The sequence below is a fragment of the Leptonychotes weddellii genome, chromosome 10, assembly GCF_054177405.1.
Source record: "Leptonychotes weddellii isolate Sample4059 chromosome 10, ASM5417740v2, whole genome shotgun sequence".
NCBI lineage: Eukaryota > Metazoa > Chordata > Mammalia > Carnivora > Phocidae > Leptonychotes > Leptonychotes weddellii.
The window spans coordinates 78,162,030-78,185,848 of record NC_138378.1 but is presented as its reverse complement, the minus strand read 5'-3'; the positions used below and the strand labels follow the sequence as shown (position 1 = coordinate 78,185,848).

The 23,819-nt window shown below is 53.9% G+C and overlaps 3 protein-coding genes across 4 annotated transcripts; 1 reads left to right on the top strand and 2 right to left on the bottom strand.

Moving 5' to 3' along the window:
- The first annotated feature begins 608 nt into the window (after positions 1-608).
- Positions 609-4,717, top strand: PRADC1 (protease associated domain containing 1). The gene is made up of 5 exons (XM_006749646.3): positions 609-769; positions 2,748-2,848; positions 3,386-3,495; positions 3,759-3,926; positions 4,183-4,717. Exons 1-5 carry the CDS (start codon positions 703-705, stop codon positions 4,301-4,303), a joined length of 567 nt encoding a protein of 188 aa, XP_006749709.1. The 5' UTR covers positions 609-702; the 3' UTR covers positions 4,304-4,717.
- A 469-nt stretch (positions 4,718-5,186) lies between these two features.
- Positions 5,187-17,340, bottom strand: SMYD5 (SMYD family member 5). Of its 2 annotated transcripts, XM_006749647.3 has the most exons (13): positions 17,225-17,340; positions 13,318-13,426; positions 12,405-12,544; positions 11,787-11,908; positions 11,344-11,413; positions 10,648-10,752; positions 9,561-9,623; positions 9,273-9,343; positions 8,851-8,957; positions 8,428-8,484; positions 7,518-7,612; positions 6,804-6,874; positions 5,187-6,706 (listed from the first exon to the last, which is right to left on the bottom strand). In XM_006749647.3, the coding sequence occupies exons 1-13, from the start codon at positions 17,318-17,320 to the stop codon at positions 6,556-6,558; spliced, it is 1,257 nt and encodes a 418-aa protein (XP_006749710.1). In that variant the 5' UTR covers positions 17,321-17,340; the 3' UTR covers positions 5,187-6,555. The 2 variants fall into 2 exon arrangements, with proteins under 2 accessions (XP_006749710.1, XP_081689816.1); XM_081833690.1 differs by lacking the exon at positions 10,648-10,752.
- Positions 17,341-19,032: 1,692 nt separating this feature from the next.
- On the bottom strand, positions 19,033-23,356 carry NOTO (notochord homeobox). The gene is made up of 3 exons (XM_031020896.2): positions 22,978-23,356; positions 21,521-21,735; positions 19,033-19,568 (listed from the first exon to the last, which is right to left on the bottom strand). The coding sequence occupies exons 1-3, from the start codon at positions 23,354-23,356 to the stop codon at positions 19,410-19,412; spliced, it is 753 nt and encodes a 250-aa protein (XP_030876756.2). The 3' UTR covers positions 19,033-19,409.
- Positions 23,357-23,819: the final 463 nt, after the last annotated feature.

Sequence of the window (23,819 nt, the reverse complement as noted above, 5' to 3'; positions counted from 1 at the left end):
GGGCACCCGGCACCTGGCCCCAATGCCCGTTTTCTGGCCCTGCGCTGGCCACAGCCTCCTCGAGGGAGGGGATCACTAAGCCGCGTCCCCAGCGCCTACCGACAGAGAGCGCGCAGGCACTGGTGGAACTGGGCAGAGGACGAGCGGAGCGGAGGTCGCGGGAGACCACCTGGGCGCCAGACGAACGCCTTCCCAAAAAGGTGGTGAGGAGGAGTAAAGCACAGTTGGGAGAAGCAAATCGTCGTCTTGCTAGGCGGCCGCAGGGAAAATCCGGCCGAGATCGCATCAGCTGACGGCCCCGATTTGCCGCGGCTGAAGCGAGTCCAGAGGGGTGCCCACTTCCAGTTCGCTTTCCTCCCGGGCCCGCCCACCAGCCCGCGCGGCCCTGGAATCGAATCCAAACTAAGAAATGCTGGGGCTCGGGTTGCTGGGGGGCGGCAGTTGCTGTTAAGAGTTTAGACCAATCAGCCCTCGGCTCCACTTCTCTCGACCAATAGGAAGTGGACTAAGGCGCAGAGGCGGAAAGTGTAGCTACACGAACAGGCATCAGAGCCAATCAGCCGTGGGCCTCGTTCCCGTCCGCCAACCAGCAGTAAGAGCGGGTCTGGGGGCTGGAGGCCAGAGCAGCTGTCAGGCTGAAGTCCAGCGAGCTAGCGCGGCGGGGCGGCTGGAGGAAGCGCGGCGCCGGGCCGGGCCCTGGAGATGGTCCCCGGCGCCGCGGGCTGGTGTTGTCTCGTGCTCTGGCTCCCCGCGTGCGTCGCGGCCCACGGTGAGCGGCAACGGGCGGGGCTGCGGGGCGGGGCGGGGCTGGCCCTCTAGCTCGCTCGCATGTCGGCCCGGGAGTCACGGGTCACCTTGGGGACCCCGCGAGTTCGGGGCAGGGCAGGTCTGGGGATAGGCGACTGGACTGCGTGTGTTGCTGGTCCCCAGCGACATGAGCAGGGTGCGGCCTGACGCTGGCCTCAGTCCTCAGCTCCCCACGTCGAAGCAAGACTCCTCTCCACGCCCCCAGTAGCGCCGACCCAGATGGCTGAAGGGGCGACCAGAAGGAACAAGGGACAGCTAGAGATATTACAAGCTGGAGATACGTATGTGAGCACTCACGTACGCATACGGGAGCACACATTCTGACATGTGGGCTCACATGTACAGGCACACACGTACACACACAACCTGTTTGCACCTGAAGGAGCACATAAACATACACACCCATACACACACATGGGCACATACGTATACCCACACTTGATTTACAGAGATCAGCAGATGCAAAGGCCAGGCAAAGATGTATGTGGGAAGGAGGAGGAGTTTAGTGTTAAAGAAGGCTTCTTGGGAACGTATCTGTATCTGATGGGAAGTCCCCACTCCCAGGATAAAAGGCATAGAGCCCAGTGCCAAGCCAGTGGGACTCTATCTGGTGGCTGTGTTTTGGGCAGGAGACAAGGACAACTAAAGCCACAGTCAGTCCTAACCCTGACACACAGTAACGGCTTGATAGTTGACTGCTTGACCTGTGGCAGCAGCTTCCACACTTCCACATTCCTCAATCTCTCTGGGCTAAGGAAACCAAGGATTCAAATCCAGGTAAATATTAAACTTTGGTGCTGAAGAGAAGATCCCAAACCCCAGAAAAATCTGGTTGTTCTGAAAATTCTCTTCCTCAGTGCAATGGAGCTGAAAATAGTTGTTCATTCCTTCAACAACCTTTATTGAGCACCCACATATCCTAGCCGCTGTTACATAATGTGGATACAGCATTGAACTAAGCTGCAAAACTGTGGTTCTTGCCTTAGTGGAGGAGACAGACATTAAAAAAAATTACGCATACTGTATAATTACAAATTATGTTGAAAGTGTCAATGGAGAAAAAGCTGATTTTGAAGGGGCATAGGGGGAGAGCAGTGACAGGGCAGAAGGTTTCTCTAGGAAGTGACATGTCAGCTATGACCTAACCAATGAGTAGGAGTGAGCCAGGTGAAGAGTAGAGCTGGGGTGGGGTAAGGGGAAGAGGCCTCCCACATAGAGGGAACGGTTGCAAGAAGACTCAGAGAAGTGAAGAAACTGAAAGGAGGCCAGGGAGGAGTAGATGAGGTTGTAGCAGCCAAGGGCCAGATGGAAGAGGATCCTGCAGACCACAGTTAAAAGTTTAGATTTTATTTTTAGTGCAAAGGGTAGTTGTTGAAGGGTACTGGAGCCATAGGAGTGGTGACCTCATCATATTTGCTTTACGATATTTTAAGAAGCCCCCTGGCTGTTGTTTGGGGGAATGGACGGTAGAAAGCAAGAATGGAGGCAGATAGACCAGTTAAGAAGCTGGACCTGTGAAGACAAGAAATGATAGTGGCTGGACAGCGGGCGTGGCAATGGAACTGGAGTGAACTTTGAAGTTCTAGTGAGAATCGTTTTATACTCAAGCCACCACAGCTCCACCTTGAAACTCTCAGGTCCACTTCAGAGCAAAGATGGATTCATCCTGAGAGAGAGAACACAAAGGCTCTCATCTTCCTGGCTCCCTGTGCAGCAGCAGCTGCAGCTGATCTCTCTGGGGTTACTAACCCTCTCTGCATCAGCTCTGTCCTCCCCAGGGCAGAGACCATCTGTCTCACCCACCTGGAAGACTCACTCGGCCAAAGCTAGGTCCCTGAGGCCAGACTATAACCAGCCCCATTGAAGACAAGGGGTCCATGATCTGAACTTGAACCAGCTTGTTCCCTGGAGGCTTCTCATCTGTACTCTTTATCTTTCAGGCTTACGCATCCATGATTATTTGTACTTCCAAGTGCTGAGTCCTGGAGACATTCGATACATCTTCACAGCCACACCTGCCAAGGACTTTGGTGGTATCTTTGTAAGTTCAGGGAGACCCTTTTCTCTCTGATCTTGTCTCCACCTCCCTCCGACTAAGTACGGTGACCCTCTCCTCCCTTCAACCAATACTTGAGTGCTGAGACAGGGAAGGGTGCAGAATCCAACTCTGTCCTCCTGGGGCTGCTGTGCAGGGAGAAAGGGTTTCCAGCTAGCTACCCTTCTGGGTGTAATACAGACTCGGGCACCAGACAGGGACAAGCTGTCTTCTTTGGGGACATGAAACAGTGAGAAACCAAGGGCTCTGCTAGTTCTGTCTGCACTACGTGACTTAAGGCAGGTTACTTCCCCTTTCTGGGTCCATAGCAACTCCCCTACGTATCTCATAGAAAGGCAGGGTAGAGGGGGGACAACTAGATAAGCCTTTGTGAGAATTTAGTAAAAAATACCTCAGTGCCCAGCATACAGAAACCACTCCATGTTCCCTTCACACTTTGTGAGGAACCAAGAGAATGGGGCGGTCAGCCTAGTCTTAAAACTGGCATGTCTCCTCACTCTGACGTATCTAAATGTCTTTCAGCACACAAGGTATGAGCAGATTCACCTTGTCCCTGCAGAACCTTCGGAGGCCTGTGGGGAGCTCAGCAACGGTTTCTTCATCCAGGACCAGATCGCTCTGGTGGAGAGAGGGTAAGGAGCGGACAGACAGGCACCAGAGGAGAGCAGGTGTAGGGTAGATTCTGAGATCAGTGTCAGTGGTGGTGCTCTGAAATAGCTGTTCTTAAATAATTCACATTTTTAATGGTCTTTAAGAAACATCTTATGATCCATGCCTTTTGACCATTTATAAGAAATTCTCCCTGGTTCTTCTTTCATCCTTCCGGTGTTGACAGTCTGGAGGAGGGCTAGCTAGCACCTTGCCTTTCCTTTGGTCTCATCATCACCTCTTCCAGGGGCTGCTCCTTCCTCTCCAAGACCCGAGTGGTGCAGGAGCACGGCGGGCGGGCAGTGATCATCTCTGACAATGCGGTTGACAATGACAGCTTCTACGTGGAGATGATCCAGGACAGTACCCAGCGCACAGCTGACATCCCTGCCCTCTTCCTGCTCGGCCGAGATGGGTGAGGGCTCCTTGTCTCTGGCTGTATCAGCACCAGGCTGGGTGCCATGACTTGGGGAGGTCAAGGGAAATCACCAGTCCCTTCCCGCAAGCCTCAGTTGGAGGGCCAAGAGTCCTTGGGCCAAACAAGTTGGAGGGCCCCAGTTGGAGGGCCTAGTCCTTGGGCTCTAGAACTCCCAGAGTGATGGGGACAGTGGGGCATGATGGGGTGCTGAGAAAGTGACCATCACCACCTACCTCTCTTCATGCCCTCCCAGCTACATGATCCGCCGCTCCCTGGAACAGCATGGGCTGCCATGGGCCATCATTTCCATCCCAGTCAATGTCACCAGCATCCCCACCTTTGAGCTGCTGCAACCACCCTGGACCTTCTGGTAGAAGAGTTGGTCCCACATACCACCCTTAAAGCAACTCTGGGCTGGGAAAGGAAAATCCAGGAATTCTGCTCTTTGGGATTTGGGGATAGCACTTGGGGACAGGTGGAGCTGGGTAGAGGGAAAAGGCTTGGGCCTTGGCTATGCTAAAAGCCACGCCACGGGCCTTCCCTTCCTCAGGGCCCCCAAACATCTCATGCTATGGGAAGAGTAAAGAGGCCCCAGAGCTTCTTGGCTAGAATCTGGAACAAAAGGGGCTAAAGGCAGGTGGCCTGAGAGCCACCTGTGACCTGTCACATCCCACCTGCTCCAGCCTCCCCTTCCCAGGGTCTCCTCAGTGTACTTCACAGCAGTTGCTGGTGTTTGAGGAATTAATAAACCCTCACTGATTTTTTAGCAATAAAGCCTCATCAGGGTCGCAACCGTGTCCTAGAATAAGAGCACATGGGTGGGAGGAGCCTTCATACTCATCTGGTCCCATGCCCTTATTTTGAGGGGGAGGAAACTGAGGCCCACAGAGGGAAAATGACTTGCCCAAGGTCCTTTAGGACCAGTGCTTGGGCTGCTGCTAATCTTGGATCCCAAAACAGCCTGCTTCCTGCTCAAGAACTCAGGAAGCCATGGGTCAGTCCCCTGAGAAGACTCCTCTGATAGCCTGGTCCTGGGGATCCACACCAGACTGCAAAAGACCCTTGCTCTTGGCATTTAGAAACATTTGCACAGCAGAGTGTAGGCGCAGAGTGCAGAGAGGAGCCCAAACTGAGGAGCTGCAGCTCCCATCTCCTGCCATCACCTGGTCTAAAACTACGTGCCTCTGCACCACCTACATGACTGCTGCGGGCCCCAAGCAGCTTGTCGAATCCTTCTCCACAAAGCATTCCTGCAGAGGCCTGTCACCACTCACACTTTATTGAGGACAGTCGGCAGGCGGGGGTGGGAGGGGGTGCTGGCTGCTGTGAAGGAGTAAGAACCCGACAGGCCTCACACAGGTGGGGCGCCACCCGACTCATGATCTAAGACAGCCTATGCGCTGGGCACCTGCCCTCCCAGAGATCCCTCAGCAGGGGGATGTGGCGCCCCCGCCCCCAGGGAAGGTAGGCAATGAAATTGCAAGTGATGGGTTTTAATTCTCATAGCATCCAACCCAAGAGTGAGGGGTGGTGCTAATGGGGGGGGGGTGGAGTGAGGGTGACACAGTCAGGGCTTAAGTCAGAATATCCAGCCCAGCTCCTCTAGCTTTCTGGAAGACTTCAATGTTCCTCTCTGGAGACCCTAAAGATGGAGATTGAAGCCAGGAGAGCCCCTCACTGTCCCATGTTAAACTGGTCCCAGAGAAACCTCTTGAGCATCCAAATTTAAGGAGCGCAGGCCTGTCATGCCCCAGTGTCAGCCAAGCTGCTGGAGTCCTCGGTGGGAAAGAGTGTTGAGGAAGGGGTGATGATCCCCCACATGCCCCTCTTGAGGGAGGCAGAGGCCTCTTCATACCCCATGTGGCCAGCCACTGTGCCAGGGCCTGAGAGGCAAGGCACAAGGTACAGAGATTCCAGAGTCTGGGGAAGGGGTTAATCTCCACTCCCCAAGATGTCCAAATAGTGGGGGTGAGGAGGTGGACAGAAGGAAGCATACCCTTGGTTCAGTGTCCCTGGCACAGAGCCTCCGGGGAGGTGCTCTGGAGGCCAGGTTGCTCCTTCCTGCCTCTCCCAGCGGTGCTAGCAGGAGGCAGTTGCCTTAGCAGCTGCAGCGGTGGGAGGTGGGGAAGAAGGTGGAGGCAGCTCACCCCCCCTCCTTTCACTTCAGTGCGGTCAGGCCGTCCTCAGATTGCCATTTTGTTATCCCGTCTGTAGCAGGCTGAAAGGGGTGAAGCCTCAGGTGGACAGGTAAACATGGCCATGGGGCCAAGGGGAAGAAACGCTGTTAGGGCCTGACCTTGGCTGCAGCTGCTCACACCTGGAGCGTGTGTGCGCACGCGCGTGTTGTGCGGGGGCAGTTCTGAGAGGCTCGGGGACAGCGCAGGGCCTGAGCCACTCAGCAGCAGTGTCCAGGGCATGAGGTCTGGTGGGAGGTGAGTGCCTGGGCCTAGTGTCCAGCCTCCGTCCTACCCTCCGGCAGAAACAGCTGGAATGGGGGGTGGGGGAGGGTGTGTGTGTGGAGAAAGCAGGCAAGGGGAGTGGGGAGTTCCTTCCGAGCCTCCTCTCTGCGGGGAGGCCCCCTTTTCCTGCAGGGTCTGGGGCAGGGCCCCTTCCAGGCAGGGTAACATCACACATCAGTCATCTCATCCCCCAGCTCTGCATCTTCTGGCTCTCCTTCCTCCTCTTCTTCCTCCTCCTCCTCCTCCTCCGAGGTCACATTGGGCTCATCAGCCTCTGCCAGGCATTTGGGGCAGGAACAGACAAACAGATAGTTCTCTCTGCAGGGGATGGGAGAGGGTGGGAAGGGCGAAGTCAGGCAGCCATGAGGACGGAGCCTCCGGGAGCCCGGCCGCCCACCGCAGCCCCGGCCGGCACCTGAGGATCCTGTGGCGGCTGTGACGGCTGCGCTCGCGCTGACAGCAGTCTAAGTAGCTGATGCAGATTTCCTGGGGGGCACAGAAGAGGTGGGGTCTGATGGCCTGTGCTCTCCCTTACATGGGAATAGGGACTCCCCACCTGCTGCCCCACCTCCCGGGAGCCAGCCCTCATCCATTTCCCTGTGCCCTCAGCACACCGCCAAGAGGCTCAAACCGCTTGTGTCTGAGACGGAGAGGGGACTGTGGGTAGCCTCAGGCCATGGTTACAGGCAGTCAATGGCCAAGGTCTGTGACTGGGGTCAGAGGTTATCTTGACATGGTGCTACCCGCCCTGGAAGAAGAGTCAACCAAGGCTCTGTGCACTGTGCTAACAGCCCCCAAACGCACACATACACCATAGCCCAAGCCACCAAGAGCCATCTTTTGCTTTCTTAGAAGCTGTGGATTTATCGAAAGGTGGCTAGGAAGAAGAAGCTGGGCATATAGTTGTCTCTCTGTCACTGCTCTGAGGCTTTCCGGTTATTTTTCGAAGAACTGGGGAGGTAGGGTGGGGCTAGAGCATAATCATGGGTAAAAAGATGGCTGCCCTGGGGCATGTGGGGATCAACCAAACAGCCAGAACTTGGGGCTCTAGCCACTGTTGCTCCCAGTACTGAGGGAAAACGTGCAAGGCCCACCGCTCCCCACACCCCACAGCTCCTAGCCCCCTCACCTCTCCTGGCTTGATATCCTCCAAGGCAGTGACATGCAAAAGGAAGTTGTTTTCTGGGAAGGAGGTCTCTGCATTGGGGACACAGCTGTGGTTACCTGGATCATGAGAGGCAAGTCACAAGGATTGTTGACTAACAAAAGTAATAGCCTTGCAGAGCACCGGCTCCCATCCTTCCTTCTTCTCTGACCCCCGCTAGGGCCGTGCAGGTCCTGGCACCCAAGTTTCCCAACATCCTGTCCAGTGCTCTTTCCTGAAGACCACACAGCACAAGCACAAATGCAAAATGCACTCCCTCTTCCCACCCCCTCCCACCTGCCATCCCTGCCCCTGCTGTCCTCGGCCCTGGGCAACTTGATTCTCCATTGTTTCCAGTATCCCACAAAGGGAGGGATGGGGCTGTGAAAGGAATGGCCATGCCCGACCACTGAACTCAGTCCTGCCACAGTTGAGCCAGGCCCTCTGCAAGCCTAGTTTGGGAGGGGCAGAATGGCCCCATGGCCTGGGAGGGGGGCTTACAGTGAGGAAACCAGAGTGGGAGAGGCTGAGATCTGGAAAAGACAATGGTGTGAGCTGGCTCTGCCCTTCCCCGTCAGGTGCTAAGGAGACTCGCCTTCTAGCCCTCCCAGGCCCTCACAACACTCCCCTCCCAAACCTGGCAGGGCAATGGTGGTGCAAAACCAAGGCTTCCGTTTGCAAGAATCAAAACTCCGTGTCCTGCCTTAGCACAGGGCCGGGCCCACTGGAAGGTTTTATGTATACACATATATTAAGTCCAGTGAATGAACGAATGAGAAAATGATGGAACGAAAAGGCCCAGGAGAATCCCCAAGGAAGCTCAGACCTAATCCTGCTCCCAGACTCCTCTCCACCAGCCTACAAGGGGCCACCCCTCCTCAACACCGGGACTCACAGCAGCTCTGAAGCACAAAGAGGCCAGATCCTTCACAGTTAAGAAACTCGCCAGTTGCTGTAAGACAGTAATATGCAGCTGTTATTGGGGGGCAAAGGAACCCAGGCTTATGAGGATAGCACTGGCTCTCCTGTCTTGCCACCTGGTCACTACCAGTTCCCCTGAACTTGCTTCTTGGAGGCACGAGCTTTTCTGTACATATCACCTTACTTGTCCAGGACCCCCCACCCCCAGCATCGAGCCTCTGTATGGATCTCAGGGTCATGGCTTATCTACGTGTCCTGTGGATAGATCTGAAGCTTCCCATAGGCACAGAGGGATTATCTTCCCCATCCATTAGGTCAGAACTCCCTCAGGGGAAGACTGTGTGTCTGACTGGGGAGCATCCGAGGTTGGGTGAGACCAAGGCTCCATCTCACCAACCTGCCTCGATGTCCTTGTACAGCTGGTCAATGAAGGCGTCCAGCTGCTCTCGGTCCTGAGGCTTCAGCTCCAGAGCGTCACAGGCATGGACCCACTGGCTCAGGGAGCTGGGGGTCCCAGGCATCCATGGGTGGAGAGGAGGAGGCCCAGCTCACAGGGCTCTCCACCTCCAGGCAAGTTAAGCCCACGTCTTTCTCCAGGGAAGGGGCCCATCTTCCCCAACAGACCAAGGGCTCCCAAGAGCAAATTCTACCACCTTAGTCTTTCTGACTCCCACCACTGTGTCCAGTCCAGCTCTCCGGCCACAGAATCATACCTTACCCCAACCTAATCCTGAAAGGAGGTGTGCTACCTTCCTCTGTCAATCTCCCACCCCAGCCCTGAGGAACAAGTTCAATAGCTTTGGAACATTCTCTCCTAACCTGGTCCCAATTCCTTGGCCATTGGTCCCAACAAGAGCAAAGAGAGACCGGAATCCATCTGGTGTGAACCACTGTGGGGAGAAAGAAAAATGAGTGCTCAGGTTATAACCACTCGCTTTTCTTCCTGATATAACTCTCCATTCGGGAAGTCTTCTGTGAGTCAGTCCCATCCCAACTTCATACCAAGTCAGCTCTGGCTTAGCTCTCCAAGTAGGAGGTGCTGACCTGGTTGCTCCTGGAGAACTGGAATGAGTAGAAGGCCATTGGTCCCACCTTCCCCACACTCACCTGGCTGAGTGCCTCCTCATAAAGGGCCTCTGTGAAGAGTCTCCGCAGAAGTTCCAGCTGGCCCTGGTTTAGGGGAAGCAGGGAGAGACGTGGGGATTTGCCATTAGCACCCAGGCAGGGCCCAAAAGACCAGGTGAGGGAAGGAAAAAGGGCCAGCTCTGTAGAAGAGCTTTCCCTGAAGGCAAAGGAAGCCCACAGAGTCTTTATTTCCAAAGAACCTTAGCACTTTGGTGGATTGTTCCAACCCAGGGTGGCGAACCCCAAATTCCTCCCAATTTTTTTTTTTTAAAGATTTTATTTATTTGACAGATAGAGACACAGTGAGAGAGGGAACACAAACAGGGGGAGCGGGAGAGGGAGAAGTAGGCCTCCTGCCGAGCAGGGAGCCCAATGTGGGGCCCGACCCCAGGACCCTGGAATCATGACCCGAGCTGAAGGCAGATGCCTAAGGACTGAGCCACCCAGGCGCCCCTCCTCCCTATTTTCCAGCGCTTGTACCAGGAGGGCTGAGGCAATGTGGCTTGGAATGTCTGTCCTCACCACCATCTTCCAGGCTCCCTGACCTGGTCTCCGGACCAGCTTGACTCCCCACCTCCTCTCCTCAAAATGAATGTAGGAAGGCCCACCCCAGCTGCCCTTAAAACCCTGCCTGTGCCTTCAGGCAGCTTCTCCATGGAAGTCTGCTGTCTTCAGTGAGAATGTGTTATCTTTGGGTGGGAGTGGGTACTCAGCACATCGGCAGCTAAAATCCTCCTATTTCATGCTGCTCCCTCATCCTGTGGACCCCCAGTCCTCCGTTTTCCATTATAACTGACTTGCCCATTGCCATCCTATCATGAGATTCCGCCTTACCATGTCAGGGCGCTCAACCCCTCCTTCCTCTGTCATCACCCCACTTCTCAACTCTTGGTCCATGTGAGGTCACAAAGTTAAATAGTGGCAGGAATATAGGCCCTCTGAATAGATTTTTGGCCCCAGGCTCTAACCTCTTCCTGTGGTGGGAAGGGACCAAATGTGGAGCTCCTGTCAGGCAGCCACAGAACATCCAAGGCTGTTGGGGGTGGGGGGATCACAGGAGAAGCCTAACCTTGAATTTGTCCCCCAGGAGTTTGTGGACAATTTCCTCCTCCTCATTGGCTGTTTTATTACAGAACTGGGAGAAGAGCCTGATCCAACGATCTTTATCCTTGGCCTGCAGCAGAACAAATATACTTCAAAGTCACATTCATATATGCCCGTGTGTGCATGCATGTGCATGCGTGGACTCAGGGACACCCGCCTCCTTGCTGCCCCTTGTGCCCAGGTGGGAGGGTAGCCCGTGATTCTGAAGCCCCTGCCATCAGGGAAACATCAGCACACATGAGCTTCTCGATAGACCCTTCCTCAGCCTGGAGACTCCCTCCCCTCCAACACCCGCACCCAACCATCTCTCCAGCTGGGCCAGGCTAGCCGGTTCAACACCACTCGGAGAAACAGGAGGATGAGGCTGTGGAGGTTCAATGTTAATAGAAGGGGTTGGAGCGGCTCCTCTCACTTGACACACAAGACACGATCCTGAGAAAGTGGCGCCTGAAAGCTGAGTGCATGACCTGATGCCGCACAGGACGCCCTCTCCTAGATCAGAGTCTCCTGCCAGACCTATGGTTAGCTGCTCCTGATATTTCCACAGCCCAGGGGGAGCTCTGCATCCAAGCAATACTCCCTCTCGAGGTGAGGGGGAGACTGAGGCCAAGGGGCAAACGAGGTCAGAACCGGCCTCCCTGGGAGGGCCGGGTGGGCTCACCTGCTTCACCGTGGCCACCATCCGGGCCATCAACATGATGCTTGCCGTCTCAGGGGGGTAGTGAACACTCCTGGGGAGAAAGAAAAAGATTTGGCCTAGAAATTCCCTCCCTAGTAGCTGCGTTCAGGGAAGCCCAGTCTGACTGCTACAGAGAATCCTTCCTACCCACTCCATTCATAACCAAAGAGAGGAAGTTATTGGCAAGGACGTGGGCAGGCCTTTACATCCCTATGGGCGCAATGGGGCTCTTCCTGGGAGTGTGTAAAATGCTGAGGTTGGTGGGACTGGCGGCTCACATTGAAGGTGATGTGACCTCTGTTTAACCTTAAGATGGAGGAAAAACCTGTGGGATGGCAATTTCCGAAAGATGACTGCCTCTGTTGGTCTCAGGCAGGCAGGCAGAGAGGGAAGATAAAGGGAAGAAGAAATGAAATGCTACCTACCTCCAGGCCTCTTGCAGCTTATTGAGAGGATGCAGGGGGTCGTCCTGGGAGGGCCCCGGGCACAGGACCTGATGGTATTGCTCGGCAGCTGCCAGTCGACATTCTGCACTGCAGTACACCACCTGGTGGAGTGGGTGGAGGTCAACACCCTAGGATCTGGCCATGGGGGGAGTGCAGACATCCCTCAGTGGTGCTCACCTCCGCTAACTGCGTTCCTTCCCTGAGCAGCCCGAGCAGTAGCTCAGTGGCGTCACGAAAGCAGAAGGCACACGGTGCCCCAGGGGCACGTGAGAGGGGCACCCAGCCTTGTTAAACTATGGGAAGGAGAGAGCTTTCAGGTAGAGAGAAGAGCCCCTGCCAGGCTCCCGGGAAGAGGGCAAGTTCCCACCAGACCTATTTTCTAGACAGTGGGACTGGGACAGGAAGGACAAAATAACTGGAACAGTAATGGAGCCTTCTGAATGTCTTCCCCTCCATCATGGCTCAGAGGGGCCAGAAGCACGTCTGTTGTCATTCCGAGCAGGTCAGGTCTGTTGTCGTTCCTGTCTCCTCACAGAGGACTTCAGCTAAGGCCCCTCCCCCCACCCCCTTCCAGGTGCACTCCCTGGGGATGCTCACCTGACAGTGGGGACAGTTCTGGTGGAGGTCCTTGCGCACGGCACACAGCTCGGGGTGAGGCAGAACCTGGCCTGGCTTCCCAGTCAGCCTCTGGGCATTCTCCTCTGCCTTCTCCAGTGCCCGAAGGCAGTGATCACAGGCTGAGGGAGAGAGCCACACAGGACAATGTGAGTGTCTTTAGAGCAGGGGCCATGTTTTGTCTTGTTCACAGCAGTATCCCCAGGGCTAAAAATAGTGGCTGGCACACAGTAGGTGCTCAACAAACATTTGGGAAGTAAGTGAATGAACGACTGTGTTAAAGAACAGAATGAGTGAATAATTTCACATGCATTCCAAGGCAGACTGGTTTTCTTCCCTCTCTGGAGTCCCATCCCTTCTGTCAGGCACTCCCCGCTTTCCCAATGGGACTTAGTCTGTAGAGCTTCCCTCCTAGCCCCCAGACTGCACTTTCCCCACATTCTGCAGCCAATTGACCCTCCTTTCATGTTTGTCTCTAGCCTAAGAAAAGTGTGAAAAAAGCATGTGGCTGGAAAAGATAAGGGCATCCTACTTGCTTCTGACCCCTAACTCCACCTGTTTTGACCAAAGGGCACGTGGCCTCCTCTTGGTGGAGGGCTGCACTTCGGCACAGAGCCCTTTAGCATGACACCCAGGCCCTTATACTCTGGCTCAGACTGAGTTCCACCTGAGGGACAGTGCCCCCAGGGAGCAGGCTGGAAGAGCCCCTCAACCGCTCACTCCCCAAATGCCCTGAGACTAGAGACAAGCATGGCTCTCAGGCACGGTTCTCCAAGGGAAGATGAACTTTTCTCCCAACACCTGAAGTCCCAGAGACATCAGCTAATGTAACTGTCTTCCATGCACAAACGCAGCTGGGCCCAGCAGCCACGAGGAGTGGACGAGATGTGCTTACCTCGGTAGCGATAAAGTGCATTCCAGAGAAACTGCGCAGCCACCAGGGGCCGTTCTACAAAGATGGTCTCCCCCTTCCGGATCAGTTGTGTGGCAAACAGCCCTTTTCCCTACCAGGGGAGAGAAGGAATAGGATGGCCATAAGGAGAGAAAGAGGACCCAGTTCCAAGGGTTCCCGGAGGGCTGCCCAGCATCACCCCCCACACGCCTCCATCTCAGGAGAGGCCTCTGCCTTGGGAGGGTTCATGGAGCAAGGTCAGCACCCTCCATAACTGCCTCCTCTGGAAATGCAGCTCTGACCTACTTTCAGTCACACTTCTTTCAGCCTGTTCAGAGCAGAGGGACTGGGATGGGGAGGGAGCCACCATGTCAGCCAGAGGAGCAGAATTTTTGGAATGGCCGCAGGAGCACCGAGGCTCCTGTACCAGGAGCTGGTAATGACAGGGCAGTCTTCTTGGTGTCACCCATGCGCCCCTCCAGGATCCTGGCAGTGATGCTGCTGCTCAGGTTTGCAGAGGGCTCCTATACCACAGAAGAGGGAGGCCTAATTTGGGGGAGAATGTGCCGTATTTCTCTGGTCCGTGAGGTACTCACAGGACCCAGCCAGTTTTCAGTGTTAGGGAAAGGAATGACTGAAAGGAATGACGAATCCTAGCAGCAACCCTAATACTACCTGCTGTGACCTTGGAGCCAACTGTTTCACTTCTTTGCATCTGTTTTGTATATGAAAAATATTATCATAATACCTACCAGGTAGTTTCCAGGATGCACCTCAGCCCAGGTGAATGTACCTTATGAGCTTTAGCTCCTTACTACTCAAAATGACGTGATGGATGGGCAGCATGGGCATCATCTGGAAGACTGTTAGAAATGCAGAATCTCAGCCCCTCCTTCCCCCCCGCAAACAGACCTGCTGAAGCAGAATGTGCATTTTAACAAGATGCCCAGGTGATTCACATGCACGTTAAAGTCTGAGGAGCTCTGGTCTAAAGCACTGTACACATCACATAAGACATGAAGGAGGTGCAGAGGGACTCAGGAGACAGCTTCAGGACCTAGGCAGTTACTGGTCCTGTGGGGCACTTACGCCCACGGTTCACTTAGAGAAGAGGGGTGCTGCCCCTGCTAGCACTGAACTGTCACAAAAAGAGAAAAGAAAGAAGGAAAGAAGGAAAGAGGAAGGAAGGAGGAGGGGGAGGGAGGGAGGGATGGATTGATTGACACAGCCGTAAATCGTCCCGTCATGTGGCCTCTCAGGTAGCTCCCTGTTTCCTTCTAGCACTGGCACTGTGGCTAGATAGCAGCACCTCCCAAAGTCAGAGAAGCAGGGATGTGTAGACCAGGATGGCCCCGAGCAACCCATGAGCTACAGATCTCAACCCTGAACAACTTTGGGAGCTCCAACCGCAGAGTGGGACAGCTGGAACAAAACCCCTGGCCAAAGCCGTTGATGTACCCTTAGTTGTCTTCTTGGAACTCCACCTCCATGCCTTTTAGCACTGGACCCAATCTAGCAAAACGAAAAGATAGCCTTCCTCTATGGGACAAAGGGAGATGAACATGGACCCACATTATCCCTGACAATCTCAAATCTCAACACTGGGTAAACAACAATGTCTTTCTCTTTCCAGAGGATGAAATGCAGAAAATATTTAGTAATCAAAAACAAAGGGAACAGAATCAGAGCTGGTTCCTTTATAAAACCACTCATCCCCCAAACATAAGAGTGTTCCAAGAAAAGCAGCTCTCATTAATATCACCAACAGGCTTGGAGAAAAGTGAACCTGAATGCAAAGGGCATAAACTTGCAAAGATAGTTCCAACTTGAAAAATAAGTTTTAGAAAAAAGTTTGTGTAAAATTCTAAGACTATGTAGTAAATTTTAAAAGCTTTACTAAATGGATAATTTTCTAGGAAAATATAAATTACCAGAACTGAATTCAAAAGGAAGAAAGCCTAGAGAAAGAAGCAGTGCCGATATCTGGCTGACCCACACCAGTATGACATTCTGGTTGGCATCCATCCTCTTTGGTCAGACACTATCATGTTCCGAATGGTCCTGTCCCTGGCACAGTAATTGGTAAATTTTTGAAAGATCACTCCTGCCAATATCCAGAGAAGCAATAGAGAAAATAGTCCAAACAACCATGTGAGGTCCATATGGTTCATGAGCCACCTCTCTCAAGCCAAAGAATAAGTAATTCTCATGCTATTTAAACTACTCAGTAACAGAGAAAAAATGGAAAGCTCCTCCATTTTACTAAAAAACAAGCATAACTCTGATGTGGTAACCTGAGGAAGATAGCACAAAGAAAAAACCTACAGACCCAGTCTCACTTGATGAATACAGATGCAAAAAGCCTGCGACAATCCATCTTGTCACCATGTCTAAGTGGGTATGTGATCTTCTCCAGCTGCAGATCAGATGTGGGCATGGAGAGGCTGGCCAGCTCGTTCTTCCAGAAGTGGGGTTTGATAGAAGGCTGGGACAGGACAATTAGGCAAGTAGAGGGGCTGATGGGATGAAGTGAGAGGAAGAAGGGAAGAGAGGAGGGGCTGAGAGATAGGGGGTGCAGTGCATGGGAAGGTGATTATCTGTGTGTGCTAGGAGTGATGGAACCCGGACACCATCAAACTATGAGCCGATCAAGGATACCAGAGGCCTGTGTGCAGATAAGAGATGTGAGCGGCTGAGGAGGCCAAGGATAAAGGGGAGCTGCTTTATCATGGAAGGAGAGGAATGCTCCAGATGTGTCTGGAGTGGAAAGAAGGCAATGGAAGCTTGGGTTGGGGAGAGCAGGAGGCAGATGACTGACTAGAAGGCTGACATCTTGCGGGGGGACCAGGGATACACACAGCCATTACACATGATAAATTACTCAAACTACTCAGTAAACAAAGAAATGTAAATGAAAACAAAGCGATACCATTTTGCACATATAATTTGGCAAAGTTAACTAGGAAAAAAATACTCTGCTGGAGAGAACAAAAGGATGTGTGCACAGAAATTGAGCTCCAAGTCCTTTGACCTCAGGGATGAAAAATAAAATACAACATAAAAGTCCATAAATAAGCAGTTGGTTGAATGCGCTGTGGCCATCCCCTGAAACGGCTCTTAAAAATATTTACAAATAGGTTTATTGACGTTGATTTACTGCTACATCAAACAGCGATTTCCAAAATTGTAATTTTAATATCCACATATTTGCATAAGTATAGGATTATGAGTGATTTTTACCTTCTCTTTCCTTACATGCATTTTTAGCATTTTTCTACAATTAACTTTTAAAACATAATATTCTAACGACAAAACAAAACAAAACAAAAATAGTATAACGACAAAATCATGTCACTCCTCTGTTTAAACGCTTCAAATGCTCCCACGGGCTTCGAGCTCTGTTTCAAATTCCTTAGCATTCCGAGGCCTTTCGTGAAGGGTCCTAGTCTCTCTCCACACCCCACTTCCAAATCTCACTCCGAAAGTTCCCTGAGGACCCACGCCTTTTTATACCTCAGTTCCCTCTGCTCAGCATATCCCCGCCCACCACACCTGCGGCCCAGAGGCAAAGTCCCCAGCATGGCCCAAAAAGCCCGGCGTCACCCTCCCCCCGGCCCCGCCCCGGCCCCGGCCCCGCCTGGAGCAACGGGAGCAGGGCTCCCGGCTGGCGCACCGGGTCCCGCGGGAAGGGGGCGCGCGCACGGAGACTTCGGAGACCCCGGTCCACCGCGTGACCTCCCCGGAAGCCTGCGCGCAGGCACAGACAGGGAGCCCCCGGGCCGCGAGTAGGGACCGAGCCGCAGAGTCCGAGCCGCAGAGGAGCTTCTAGGCTTCGGGCCTGGGATCCCATGGGGCTGTCTCCAAGGCCGGACAGGGTAGGGGGCTCCCGGCGGGTCCGCCTTAGCCTCACCTTAGCGCTGTTTACGAAGCGGACTTCCACGGCGACCCGGGCCCTGCCCGCCACGCCCATGCAGAAGGAGAACACGTCGCACATGGAGGCCGCCATCTTGGGCGCGCCTCCGCCTTTTGACCCTTGACCTCGCCTCGACCCGGAGGCCCCGCCCCTTCCCGGCCCCGCCCCCGGCGTGTGTGTCTGAGGCTGTGAGGGTTTGCGCCCTAGCGAGTCCGAATCTAAATTTAATCTACATGTTTAGGTCGATTGGTTCGGTGGCTGGATGCAACTGGGTCTGCCTTTGTGTTTTACATCTGTGCGGTTTTTCGTGTCTTCGTACGTACCTGTGTATTATAGCCTATGGGTGTGGGTATAGTTTTGATGTGTCTGTGTCCACTTCGCGTTTATATGCCCTGTTGTCTCTGTCCACCCATTGGCCCGCTTTGTCAAGCGCTCTTTGGACCCAGCCGAGGCGGGGGCGTGTGTGTGTGTGGGTCGGGGCGGGGGGAGGTAGCGTGTGTGTGTGTGTGTCTGTGTGTGTCGGGGCGGGGGGGGAGGGGGGAGGCAGCCGGCCGACTTCTACCCTCTCTGATCTACCAGAAAGGAGGGACTAGCTTACTGCACCTATCCATCCTATTCGGTCGGGTGCAAGAATTCCCCTTTCCTTGGGCCTTCAAGCTGGACTTGTGCTTCTCTCAGACTCTTCAGGGGCATAGGGACCTTGCAGCCTAGGGGTGGTGTTAGGGGGTACACGGTGGACCTCAAGTCTGAGGACCCCTGAAATTGTATGCAGGAGTGTGCATATGTACATTGTCCTGGTAACAGGAGAGGGGCCTGTTCATTCAGGACACCACATAGCTGAAACCACTGACTTTTAGCATCTGTCCCCACAGCCAAGCCTGACCACCATGCCTTACTTCCTTGCCCTCCAATGGATTCTGTGCTCGAGAAAGGACATGTATCTGCTTCTGTTACGGTCTCATGGTGACATTGGGGGATTGGGTAGAGCCCAGTAACTGCTGAATAGGTTAACTGTTTTATTTTTAAAAAGTGAGTCAATTGAAGAAGCAGGTGCTGGAAGAGGCAGATGCTGCTGGATCCCTTTGATTAACAGTTGACTTTGGGTCCAGCATTAGGAAGGATTTCCCTGAAGACCGGGAGAGAGAAGGGCTCTTGAAGCTGGACCCTGACCTCCCTCAAGCCCGTGGCCTAGTGTCTAGGAGAGGATGGTCTACCACCACTTGGAGGCATGTGGTTTTTCCAAGGCCACCTCTGCTCCCTGACTTTCTTTCTGCTCTCCCTCAGAACACTGCAGACAGCAGTGGGGACCGTGCCTTCTCCCACCACCAGGTGGCAGGGCAGGCCTCTTTCACTAGCACAGCTCAGTACCCAGAAGCCATTCTAGATTATCAATACCGTCAACAGAGGCCTGCCCAGGAATGTAGAGCATTAAAGAAATCAGCTCTGGAATTGCTGATTCCAGAGCAATCACAGGAGTAGGCTATCAGTAGGCTTCCTAGAAACTGAGCAGCTTCCTGGGAAGGAAAGGGAACCATGAGTTAGGGTCTTGAAGGGGGAGAAATTATAACTGTCTCATGGAAATACAGGAGAGTTTGTGACAAAATGCCTGCCTTGACAAAGGCAGAGCCAAACTGCTCTATTTTATGTAATGATGGAGAGGTGTCAAGGTGGGTAGCTAGAGGGAAAAAGATGGTAGTCAGGGTAGCATGTCTGCTCCTAAGTAGGCAGCTGGGGCTGAGCTCCTGAAAATGGTAACAGTTCAAACAAAACTTTGGGAAACTCTGAGGGGTAGGAGGCTAACTGATTTACCTTTCCCCCCTCTTTGCTCTCAACTCCACCATCTCTGGTGGGGAGGAGGCTTCTGGGTCCAGACACTGATTCAAGGAGGCCTCTTCTCCACAGCCAGACCGGGAAAAGATTAATCCCTGGAGAGGCCGGTGCTGGTGCAAACACCACACCCCCAGGACCCACCTCTAGGTGAGTCCTAGAAACCTTAACACTTGCTGAACACTTAGGCCTGGGCCTAGCACACTGTAACAACTTTACAGACATCCTGTCAGCTCTGGGAGGACGAAGCTGTCAGTGCACCCATTATACAGATGAAGAAAAAAGGCTCAGTTCCAGTGAGTGCCCCCAAGAAGAACTAGCTCAGACAGCCTAGGTTGAGCCTCTGTCCCAGTCCTCAGCTGTCCACTCCTGACTCCGTGTCTTCTCTCTGAACGCTGTCATCAGAGCTCCTGGAGGGCTCATCCTGGGAGGCAGCCATGGCAGACGCAGCTGGCAGCTTCAGCCTTTGCTGCTTCTGATACTTGACCCTGCGGTTTTGGAACCACACCCTCACCTACAATCAGAGGCAATGGTCAGAGATTAGAATGTGACCAGCAGTCCCACGGTTTCCCCTATTCCACAGTGCCCACATTTGCTCTTTCTTCTAAAAGAAGCATCTCCTCCAAAACACCCTTCCCTAGAATTTCAGACACCATTTGTTCATCCAACAAATATTTATTGAGCTCCTATTATGTACTAGGCACCATCCTAAGTGATGCTGATACGGGGTGAGCAGTAGAGGTATGGTCCCTGACCTCATAGAACTTAGGGTCCAGAGAGAGACAAATAAACATGGAAACAAAAACACAAATGGGGGTTTGAACCTCCCTGAGGAACCAGCACTTAAGCTGAGGCTCAAAGGATAAGAGGCCAGTTTAATGAGGACAAAGAAAAGCAGGCTGGATCAGGAGACAACTTGTAGGAAAGCTTGGGGTGTTTGAGGACCAGAAAAGAGGCTGAAGTATCTGAGAGTGAGATGGAGAAGTAAAGAAAGGGACAGTAGGAGAAGTCAGCAGGGGCCAGATCACCCAGGACCATGGAGGCTATGGGTAAGGAGTATCAGTTTTGAGGCTTTTAAGTGGGATGTGACATAGTCCTGTTTGCACCTCAAGTGAACTGCGTACCAGGCTGCTTTGTGAAGAATGGATGAAAGGGGATGCAGAGAGACAGCTGGGAGGCTATTGCAATGATCCAAAAAGAGCTGGGACCAGGATGAACTGGGGGCAATGGAGAAAAATGAAGCGATCCCAGCTGTATTTGAGGTACAGGTGACAAGGCTTGGCGATGGATTGGAAGTAGGAGAGGAGGGATCTAGGATGACTTGGTATTTTGAGCAACCGGACGGATGGTGGGGCCATGAGTAGGGAAAGGAACAGATCTGGAGAGAAAAAAAGTCAAGAACTGAGGTTTAGACTTGTTAAGTTTGAAATGCCTACCCAGAGACATCCAAGTGGAGACCTCAAGAAGTTAGGTAGATGTACATGCGAGAGAGGGGAGGAAAAAAAAGGGGGTGGGCTAAGGTACAAACCTGGGAATTGTTGGCTTATAGATGGTATTTAAAACCATGGGATTAAATGAGATCAGCTAGAGGGGCGGACGACAAATATGAGGTCACAAAGAGGAGAGTACCCTACAACAGAGGTGACAGAAGAAGTGGCCAGAGAGCTGGAAAACCAAGAATGCAGTGTCCAGAAGCCAAGAGAAGTGCATGTCAATAAGAGAAGTAGTCAACTGTACTAAGTGGGGAGTAAGATGAGGAAAGGAAAGCATCTGCTGACTTTGGCAAACATGGAGGTCATTAAGAGACCCTGAGGAGAAGTTCTGATGGAATGGGAGGGAAAGAATTCATACTGGAATGAGTTACGTAGATGGGAAGTGAGGACATGGAGAGAGGAACTATAACAAGTTCTTGGGAAGTCTGCCTATGAAAAGAGCAGAAAAATGGTGTAGTGGCTGGAAGAGAATATGGAGGTCAAGTGAATGTTTATTATTTTTAATATTTAGGGGCACCTGCGTGGCTCAGTCATTAAGCATCTGCCTTCGGCTCAGGTCATGATCTTGGGGTCCTGGGATCGAGCCCCACATAGGCTCCCTGCTCAGCAGGAAGCCTGCTTCTCCTTCTCCCACTCCCCCTGCTTGTGTTCCTGCTCTTGCTATCCCTCTCTGTCAAATAAATAAAATCTTAAAAAAAAAAATTTAGTCCCTTGAACATAATTTCATTGTCACCTCCTTTTTTAACATGCATAATTCTAGATTAATATGTATTGTTCCCATAATGTGGTTTCAAATGGGACTATTTTCATCATTCATGTAGGGAGTGTGCTAGTGATTAGGGCTTGTCTCCCCCAGTGACCTGGCACAGAGGAAGAAGGCCCATGTCTTCCCCCCAACCTCACCCAGGGCCTTCGGGAGAGCAGCGTCGGCCCCCAGGTATAACCCAAGTCCTGCAGGAGTCCCTGCTCCCACCTGATTCTCCGTAAGGTTGAGCTGGGCCGCCAGCTGAGCTCTCTTCTTCCCCACAAGATTGTGCTGCTTTGTAAACACGTTCTCCAACTCTTCCAGCTGCTTCAAGTTAAACATAGTCCGAACCCTCTTTTGGGGTCTCTCAGTGTCCTGAAGTTCCTCTGCTGGAGTCCAGTCTGGGGTGCCCCAGAGGCCTGAGCAGTGAGCCAGCTCTAAGCCTAAAGAGCATATGTATACACACACACACAAATGCATAAAACATCTCTGGAAGAATAAAGAGACTGGTATCATTGGCTGCTTGTGGGGTGGGGTTAACCAGGTGACTGGGAGACAGGAATGTTAAGGGAAACTCTTCTCCATCTAACTTCGTAAACATTTTGAAGTTTCAACTATATGAATGTAATAACTATGCAAAAACTAACTTGAAAATGAGATCACTGTAATATAAAGCAGTAAACTGCAATTCAGAGCTCAGCTGTCTGAGGAAGTTAGGGAAAATTGGCTTGGAGCTATGCGCATATCGCTCAGATGCAGTGGCATGAATTCGGATAGGGTTGAGAGCCTAGAATGGGGGTGGGGTGGAGAATGCCCAGCAGAAAGGGATGGAAATGCAGAAGGGGGAGAGCCCAGGGAGTAAGCACCAAGTAAGACTGTGCTACATCGATCTTGGTATGGGTTGACAAGGCTTGCACTAACTTTGCTCCTGTTTTCCTCAAGGGGAGGTGGGGAAGCATGAATCAAATTGCCAAAAATGGCAAAAACTCCTGTAGGTGGGTGTTAATGCTAGAGGAGGTTAGGTCAACAGTTAAATCCTCCCTGGGATTTAAGTGCCTGCGCCCCACAGCCCGAGGTTCCCCTTCTAAGAGCGCTATATGCAAGCAGGCTCAAAGCAAGTTCAGTGTGGAGCCTAAGCTCCACGGACGTGAGCCGTGCGCGCGGCACCGGGGGCTGGGCATTTGTCAGCTCCTTAACAGCTCCTCGCTGAGCCTCAGCACCGCAGGAGCCGCTTCTCCCAGCTAAGACGGGGCCGTTCGTTTGGGAAGAGAGCTGCTTTGGCGAGGAGTCTGCGCTACCAAGCGTTATCCGAAGCGGGTGTGGAGGGGGCGAGAGACTATAAATCCCTTCTGAGGGGACACGCCGCAGCCCCAGCTCCCGGGCCGGGCCTACCGAAGCCCCCTCTGACCCACCCGCACGTCCCGCTCCGCACCCGCGCTCACACACACCTCCACCCTCCTCCGCAGCGTGCGTGCGGGGGAAGCCTCGTGCGGCGGCGGTCTAGTCTCTGCGCTCTCTGGCCTCGGATTCCACGGCAAGGTCAAGGGTCATAGGGCCCCTTCCCACTCCGACCGTGCGTGGTCCTCAAACTCAGGGACTTCTCTACCCTGTGCGCACTGCCGCGGCTTCCACGCTACAGCCGCCCCGCCCAGTTCCCAGGTCGCGGGCGCCCGGGCACCTCGTACCTGTGACGCCGAGGCCCTGGAAGCCGCAGAAGTGAGCCACGCGGAGCCCCGGCCCGGGTGGCTGGGGGCACGGCGGGTGGAGACCCACGCCCAGGTAGGCTGGCAGCCACGTCGCGGGAAACCGGGAGGGAGCGGTGCCGAGCCTCGCGGCGGCGCCGACCGCAACGGACAGCGGGGCGGCGGCGGCGGGCGCGCGGCGGGCGGGTCTGGCCAGGATGGCCTCGACGGAGAAGGACGACTCGAGGCGCCCGGGAGCGCGGGGTGTGCCTGGGCCGGCCGGGCGGCGCTGGGGCGCCGGGGAACCGCCTGAGCGCGGGGGCTGGTCCCGAGCGCCGGGGGGAGTGGGCGGCCGGCGGCCTCGCGGCACCGGGCTGGGCATGGCTCGATCCCCGCCCGGACGGGCCCGGGGAGAGGAGCCAGGGCCTGTGGGCAGCCGTGCGGGGAGCGCGGGAGGCGAGGGGGAAGCACCCCGCACAAAGGGAGAGAGAGTTGTTGGCCAGGAAGAGCCCCAGCGCTCGGCGAGGGCTCTTAAATTTGGCGGGGAGGGGCGGGGCGGGGGGCCGGCCTTTTCTTCCAAACGCGGAGGGGATGCCTCCGGCGTGCTGCGGCGCCCCGACCCTCCAAAGCCCGTGCGCGCCACCAAGTCAAGGTGGGTACTCTCTCCCTCCCTTCGTCCCTCCGCGTTTGAAAATGCCCACCCAGGTGCGGTCAGGAAAGGATCCTGAGCACGCTGTGGCTCCCTGGTGGTCCTGGGCGAGCTACTCCACCACTGGGCGCCGGCCTGGCCTTATCCTTGCACCATCTTTGAAGCAGAAGCCCCGGCCAGATTCACCTGGGACTAA